Source organism: Trichechus manatus, unplaced genomic scaffold (genome assembly GCF_000243295.1).
Source record: "Trichechus manatus latirostris isolate Lorelei unplaced genomic scaffold, TriManLat1.0 scaffold00008, whole genome shotgun sequence".
Lineage (NCBI taxonomy): Eukaryota > Metazoa > Chordata > Mammalia > Sirenia > Trichechidae > Trichechus > Trichechus manatus.
Genome location: NW_004443944.1, coordinates 10,582,718 through 10,590,857, shown reverse-complemented (window position 1 = coordinate 10,590,857; position 8,140 = coordinate 10,582,718). Strand labels below are relative to the sequence as shown.

The window sequence follows — 8,140 nt, the reverse complement described above, 5'->3', positions numbered from 1 at the left end:
TTTATAAACATGAATGTGTGCATATGTCCAAAGGGGTATAAACACATATCTGAATATACAGGTGTGTATCTGTAGTGGGCACTGCCAATGCACCCACTTCGCAGCTTCTGGGGGTGTTGGCTGCTAAGGGGCCCAGCTGTCCCCTGCTTCTGAGCTCAGTGGGAGCAGCTTGTCCAGGTTAGACTCCACCCACCTCCCAGGGGACCCCTTGATTCACTAACAGAAGGTACAAGGGCTGGTGCCCTTGCCTCAAGGTGGAACCAATCTGTGGTGTCCGTCATGCTTCAGAGGCCCCAGGGGATCAGGGTGAAGCTCAAGTCCAACTGAGACCAGTGCTTGCTCAGCTCCTTCCCTGCACCGTCTGTTTCCCTGGCTCTCTCCCTTTCTCCTGGGAGCCCTCCCTCAATATATCACATGCCCCTGAATCCCTGTCTCAGGCTCTGCCCTACACAACCCAGGCAAAGACAGCACTTGCATACATGTGCATGTGTGAGCGCCTACTGTGTGCTTGTGTGTGTGTGTCCACATTTATACGTGTATGTGCCTCCATACGGGGAGATCCACGACAGCTTGGGCGAGAAGATAAAATGAGAAGGGCACGGATTTCATACTGTGGACCTTAAGGGCATCCCAGACATAGAGTAGGAGAGGCCTGCTTTCAAAGTGGGAAATTAAAAGATACTTTAGAAGTAAATGCATATATAGATATATTTTATTAGATCAGAAAAAGAAAGGCACAGTATACATGACTATCAGTCCATCCTATCTACTTTGAGTTACATTATAATAGGCTCATGGTCTTATTTACTCCTCTGTACAAGCATTAAAAAAAAAAAAAAAAACTCAGGTATTTGAATAATCTTCTGTAACTTTTTATTAACTGGGGTTACGGGGAGGGTTTTATCAGAGCACATCCTGAGGGCATTAGGAAATTACAGACAGACTTGAGATAAGTGTCAGACAGAACAGATGAAGCAAGCCCCTCAGCCATCTGAGAAACATTAATAATGTAAGATTGCAGAAGACCAAATCTTTGTTAGTGATACGGGAGGCGGGATCAAAAGGGAGGCCTTGGCACCCCCTGCTGTTGCAAAATAAACTTGCAACTTCATTTACTTTTTTTTTTTTTGAAGTTGTAATCCCCGCCCTTGTCACCGAGCCTTAAAAAGCAATTGTTTTCCCCAATTATTTCTAGCCCTCTCCAGTCAATCATTCTCCTCTCATCAACAACATTCAAGGACCCTATTTGAAAAACCACTCTTATTCATTCCTTTGTCACACCCCACACATTCCATTCCCGGAAGTTGGCAATCTCCCAATACACAGCCCGTGTTCTTCCCCTGTGAAACGCGAACTTAAATTGATTTTATTTTTCCCTCTTCAAACTCAGAGGATGAGCATGTATTTACTACAAAGCTTCATTCCTCTTAGCAGCCAAACGGATTCTGCAGCTTACCGTCACTGCCACTTTTCATCGCTTAACTAGAATGCGTTCCTTCACCTCCTCCCTCCCCCGGCCTGACAACTATCAACTCTTCTAACCTAACTAGTGAACGTACTGAACCCTCTTTACAGTTATTTACCAGGAAAGACTGGACCAGAGACGTAAATAATACACCTCAATATACAACAGCTCAGGCTTAATGGGTAGGCAGAATTTCATTTGATGGTCAAGAGAATCAAAAATATATACATGGAGCGGGTTTGGGGAACAGGTTGAAGAGGGAGAAGGCATCTTGATGGCAGGAGAACTTGGTGGGAACTGTGGTGGTTTGTTTACTTGGATTTGCCAATGGGTCCGATGGATACTGGGTCTGTTTGCACTTCAGCGTCCAACATCTGCTTTGGTCCCTGAAGAAAAATACAAAGAAGTTGCATCCTACTGAAGATTTGTAATATCATCAGCAACCACTCTCATTTGTTTAGCACTCCCTCTGAGCCAGGAGTCGTCCCCGGGTGGCGTAAACAGTGAAGTGCTGGACTACTAACCAAAAGGCTGGTGATGGGAACCCACCCAGAGACACCTCGGAAGACAGAGCTGGCAATCTGCTTTTGAAAGGTCACAGCCTTGAAAACCTGTTCTGTGCACATGAGGTCTTCATGAGTCAGAACTGACTAACGACAAACACAACTGTGCCACGTGCTAGATAAATACAAGCAGTCCCTGACTTAAACGACTGTATTCAAGTTATAACTTACTGCACTTACCGAGCCCTGGTGGCACAGTGGTTAAGAGCTCGGCTGCTAACCAAAAGCTCAGCACTTCGAATCTACCAGCAACTCTTCAGAAACCCTATGGAGCAGTTCTACTCTGTCCTATAGGGTCTCTGTGAGTTGGAATCGACTTGATGGCAATGGGTAATGGGTACTTACAACCATCCTTTTTTTTTTTTTTTTTGGTATGTCTCATTGTTAGTGATATGTACTATATACAATGTTGCAGCACATAATTTGCTGATGTTATCATTCTCAGATGTTCACTCACAGATGTTTAGTTTTATGATTTACTGTTCAAGACGCTGCCATATAGCAGGCTATGACCTGTTCTACTGTGAAGTCGGTGTTGGCGTTGGGAGTCGTAATGGATAGAAAGCTGGGCAATGTTCAACTCCAACGAAATACAACAATTGAACAGTGCATGCGTGCAACAGCCATTATTACCATTACATGGTCATCACGTCAAAACAAGATCTCAAACTCAGCATTGATTCCTCGAATAAACACCAATTGATTAGTATTGGGAACATCTGTCAGCTCATCAAGAACCAAGGAAAACCACTTGAAATCCTTTGCCTTGTTTTTTAATTGATTATTGGACAAAAAAAAAGACCTGACTTCATTGTTACAACACAGATGCTGACTTCGTTGTAGACGAGGCTTACAGTGTGATCTTATTCAGCATTTTGTACCTTAGCATCAGTTGTTAATCTGAACTATTTGACTTAGATCAGAACTGACTTATGACAAAGTCATCTGAATGGAACCCCGTAGTAAATCGGGAACTATATCTTATTCACAGGTGCCCTGGTGGCACAGTGGTTAAGTGCTCGGCTGCTAATCAAAAGGATCAGTAGTTCAAATCCACCAGCTGCTCCTTGGAAACCTTATGGGGCAGTTCTACTCTGTCCTATACGGTTGCTATGAGTTGGAATTGCCTCGATGGCAAGGGGTTTGGTTGGGGTGGTTAAATGAGCTCTGTCAGTTGGGTACTGTTCTTATAATTTTATTCTTTTTGTCAAGTATAATGTACATACGGTAAAACCCACTCCTGCCAGTGTACGGTTCTATGAGTTTTTACCAACACAAACAGCTGTGTAACCACCACCATGATCAAGGTGTGCAACGGTTCAATCACCCCTCAAAATTCCCTCGTGCCAAACGCAACAACCAGAATGCAATTAAAGACAACGTTGACACATTGTGAAAAATGTAACAAATGTCACTAAACAGCCTGTATAGAAATTGTCAAATGGGAACCTAATTTACTGTGTAAACTTTCCGTGAAAACACAGTAAAATATTACTGAAAAAAACAAAACAAAACAAAAAACTAATCCCTTCTGCCCCCTTGTGGTGAACCCCTACCCCTACCCGAGGCCTTGACAACCACTGACTGTTCTTCACCCTGAGGCCCCATATCTACATCAACAACAAATATCTCGTCTCTAGAGTTGTCCGTTGCTGTTGAGTCAGCCCCTACTCATGGTCACCTCATGCGCAAGAAAACAAAACCGTTCCTGGTCCTGCCCCGTCTTCACAATCTTTGGTAGGTTTGAGTCCATTGTTGCTGCCACTGTTAATTTTGAGTGCCCTCCAACCTAGGGGGCTCATCTTCCAGCACTATATTGGACACTATTCTGTTTTGATCCTAAGGTTTTCATTGGCTCATTTTCAGAACTAGATCGCCAGGCCTTTCTTCCTAGTTGTCTTAGTCTGGAAGCTCCACTGAAACCTGTCCACCATGGGTGACCCTGCTGGTATTTGAAATACCGGTGGCACAGCTCCCAGCATCACAGCAGCATGAGAGCCACCAGAGGACCCCATGGTTCTGTGAAATTTTCTTTTGTAAAGTGTCTGGATTTTGTGAGTTCTAAGGGCTTCCTTACAGTTCTTTTCAGACTTTTTATATGATAACAGCAGTCCTTCTGTTAGAATCCAAGCACCCTGAGGGGGAAGGAGGAAGAGAGAGCTGAACAAAGAAGGCACCACCAAGGGTGAGGACCCTGCAGGACTGAAAGAAGCTGTGATGGTCCCGGGCTGGATCAGGAAGAGCCAAGCAACATGGGGGATATGCCCAGCTTAGGGGTCTTCCTGGTTTGATCTTCCGCAAAGCTTTGGCTCCTCCCCCCACCCCACCCCCACCGTTGGAAGTCTCCTGACAATGGGACGGGTGTGGGATTTGGGGTCAAGGAGACTGGGACCAACTCCTCTGCCTCTAACTCCAGTACCAGGTGACCATCGAGTTGACCGCAACTCAAGGCGACCCCATGTGTGTCAGAGTGGAACTGTGCTCCACAGTATTTTCAATGGCCGATTTTTCAGAAGTAAATTGCCAGGCCTTTCTTACGAGGTGCCTCTGTGTGGACTCAAACCTCCAACCTTTCGGTTAGCAGCCAAGCACATTAGCTGTGTGTACCACCCAGGAACTCCCTGCCTCTTACAAACTGTATGATATTCTGCAAGGGATACGTTGCTATAAAAAAAAAAATGAGCACAGCTCACTTATGAAAACACCTCATGGTGTTATTTGCATATCAATAAGATAACTTCTCTGAGCCCTGGCTTACCCATCTGTGAAGTGGGGGTAAGAATTCCTACCCTGAAGGGTTGTTGCGGTAATTAAAAGAGATAATGTATATCAAGGAATGTGTTCAATGAATAGAGCTGTGATTACTGTCTTGAACCTTCCACTTCTCGTCATCTGTGTAAGCATCACCAGGCCAAATGGCCATCAGCTTTCCCTGGTAACACTGGAAGTGCCTTAACTGGGTGTCTAATTCTGCTCTTGCCCTTGTATAGCCATTTCTGTACTACAATGCACAGGAAAGAAGCCTTTAAAAATTATAAACAGAGGCTCAACACTTCCTAGAGTAACGCCCTTTACTAGCCTCCTGATTTATGTTGGATTACATCTACATTCTGGCATGGCCTATACAGCCTGCATGAGCTGGTCCCTGCCCACGGCTCGAATCTGACCTCCTTCCATTACCCCCCTTTCTCACTACTCTACAGCAACGCCTTCCTCAGCCTCAAATCTGCTGAGCCCATTCCCACCCCAGGGCCTTTGCACATGCTATTCCTGCTTCCTGGAATAGAAAGGCTTGCTCTCTTCCTGCCTGTGGCTGTTAGGTGCCGTTGAGTCCATTCTGACTCACAGTGACCCCATAGGACAGATGAGAACTGCCCTGTAGGGTTTCCAAGGCTGTGATCTTTACCGGAGCAGATCGCCAGGTCTTTTTTCCCGCGGAGCCACTGAGTGGGTTCACACCGCCAACCTTTCAGTTAACAGCTGAGCACTTAACCATCATGTCACCAGGCTTCTTTTTCCTGCCTGGTACCTTTTAATTCTTCCTGTCTCAGTTCAAGTATCATCTCTTCAGAGATACTTTCTGGATCCACCAATCCACAGTAGCACCTGCCCCCTCCTGCCCCCATATATCCAGACAAATTCTCTCATGTTACCGTGTTTATTTCCCACACTCACATTTTTATTTATTAATTTATCTACTTTTTAATTCCATGTTTCCCCACTAGAATGTGAGTTCCTCGAGTCAGGGGCCTTGTTTCCTTTGTTCACTGAATATATTCTTGGCCTTTAGCTCAGGGGTTGGCATACATTCTCTGTAAAGGACCAGACAGTACATATTTTCAGCTCTGTGGTCCACAAAGTCTCTGTGGCAACTACTTAACTCTGCCATTGTGGTGCAAAAACAGCCATAAACGACACGTAAAGGAATGCTCATGGCTGTGTTCCAATAAAACTTTATTTACAAAAACAAGTCACGGGCCTGATTTGGCCTGCTGGTTGTAGTTTGCCGACCCCTGGGATAGCTCAGTGCCAGGCATCCACAAGGCATTCTACAAGTACTTGTTAAATGAATGAATGAATGATCGGGGGTATCTGAACTTTTCGACACCATAGTCTTTTTCCAGCCTTCATAACCATTGTAGAGGCTGGCTTCAATAAAAATAGTTAAAAACCACAATGGAAATCATTCCCTGGGTGTTGCTAATTTTAAACAAATGATCCTCTAAGAATAAGCCACAGGCTGGGAAAAAAAAAAACAAAAAAACTGAAAGAATCTCATATAATTCCCTACCATCTTTTCTAGTCCTTTAGCAACTTGCTTCTCAAAGCGTGGGTACCTCGGACCAGCAGCTTCGGCACCACGTGGGAGCTTGTTAGCCGTGCAGAATCTCAGGCCCCACCCCACAACGACTTAACCAGAATCTGCATTTTAACAAGATCCCTGAGCGATAGGTGTACACAGCAAATTTCGAGAAGCCCTGTGCTAGCAAATCCAACCAATCCTTCACCTGGGCAGGTGAAGGCATCTCCCTTACGTAAACACTTGGATACCTGACAGCCACTGCAGGCACTGCAGGCACAAACTCGTGGCCCCGCAGACATCTGGACACCCTCCCTCAATGAAAACACGGCAAGGGCTGCCTGATGAGTTTGAGGTCTGTGCCGTGTCCAGAGAGAGGAAGACTAGCAAGGAACAGAACATGTTGTGGCACAAGACAGAAAAACTATGAGTGTGAGCATGTTTCCAAGCCCGTCCTGAGCCACTCTCCTTTATATACTTTATCTCTTTTAATTATCACAACATCCCTTCAAAGTAGGAATTCTTACTCCCCACTTCATAGTGATAACCAGGCCTCAGCCGCTGTGTCATGAGGAGACTTCAAGCAGTCCTATGGAGAGGCTCAAGTGGCGAGATCTGAGGCCTGCTGCCAATAGCTATGTGAGGGTGCCATGTTGGAATGAGATCCTCCAGCCCTACTCAAGCTTTCAGATGAATGCAGCCCCAGCCAACATCATGACTTGCAATGTCATGAGAGACCCTGAGCCAGAACCATTCAGCTAAGCTGTTCCCAGATTCCTGGCCCCCGTAACTGTGAGAAAATAAATGTTGGATGCTTTAAGTCATTGCATTTAGAGGTTATTTATCAAGCAACAATAGCTTCTCAAGTGCCTGGAATACTACCTGACACATAGTAAGAGCTTGTTAAATATTGGTTGAATGAATGCTTGCTTGCTAACAAACATTTCAGTGTCTGACAAAATTTGGTCTGGGACTTATTTTCATCGTACTATCCCACTGGAGCAAGGTGGTGGGGTCGACTAGCGCTTCTCAAATTTAGTGTGCAAAAAAACCCACCTGGGGATATTGTTGTAATGCAGATTAGACTTAGTAGGTCTGATGTGGGGCCTGAGATTCTGAGTTTCTAACATGCTCCGCAGAGATGCTGCTTTCTGGGGACCACACTTGGGGTAGGGGGACCACAGTTGTTGTCAGGTGCTGTCGAGTCGATTTTCGATTCATAGCGACTCCATGTGACAGAGTAGAACTGCTTCGCAGGGGTTTTTTTTTGCTATAATATTTATGGAAGCAGATCATCAGGTTTTTCTCCCGTGGAGCATCTGGTGGGTTTGAACCGTCAACCTTTTGGTTAGCTGCCGAGTGCTTAACCATTATGCCACTGGGGCTGCTTAGGGAAACCATAGCACTCACCAACCTCTACCTACGGAGAATGGAGTAATTATGAATGCTCCAACAGGTTGAGGACAGTTTGCTTCACTTAACTCCCGCTTTTGTATTGTAAGATGAAGGCAAACTCCCGTTCCTGGACCCCCCTTCTGGTGTCAATGTTATTTCCTTGCCCCCTTGGCTCAACTCATATTCCCACAGGTCCTAGATAGGCCTCGCTTATTTTTCTCCTTAGGTTATGCTCCATCATTTTGCTTCTAATTTGAGTAATGGTTTTCCAAACGCTCCTTGTTTGTCAGAATTTACATTATCCCAAATATGATCTAATACTTCCTAGTGTCATATTTCAAAGAGCCGATGGCCCAACAGTTGAACACTTGGCTGCTAACCAAGAGGTGGATGGTTTGAACCCACCAGCTGCTCAAC

General features: G+C 45.2%; 1 protein-coding gene across 1 annotated transcript in view; it reads right to left on the bottom strand.

The window, feature by feature from the left end:
* Window positions 1–1,185: 1,185 nt before the first annotated feature.
* BCAS1 (brain enriched myelin associated protein 1) overlaps window positions 1,186–8,140 on the bottom strand; it is a 98,644-nt gene continuing 91,689 nt past the window's right edge. Inside the window, exon 12 of the mRNA XM_023741439.1 lies at window positions 1,186–1,851. Coding sequence (XP_023597207.1) covers window positions 1,777–1,851 — 75 coding nt within the window. The 3' untranslated portion in view covers window positions 1,186–1,776. The remainder of the gene's footprint in view (window positions 1,852–8,140) is intronic.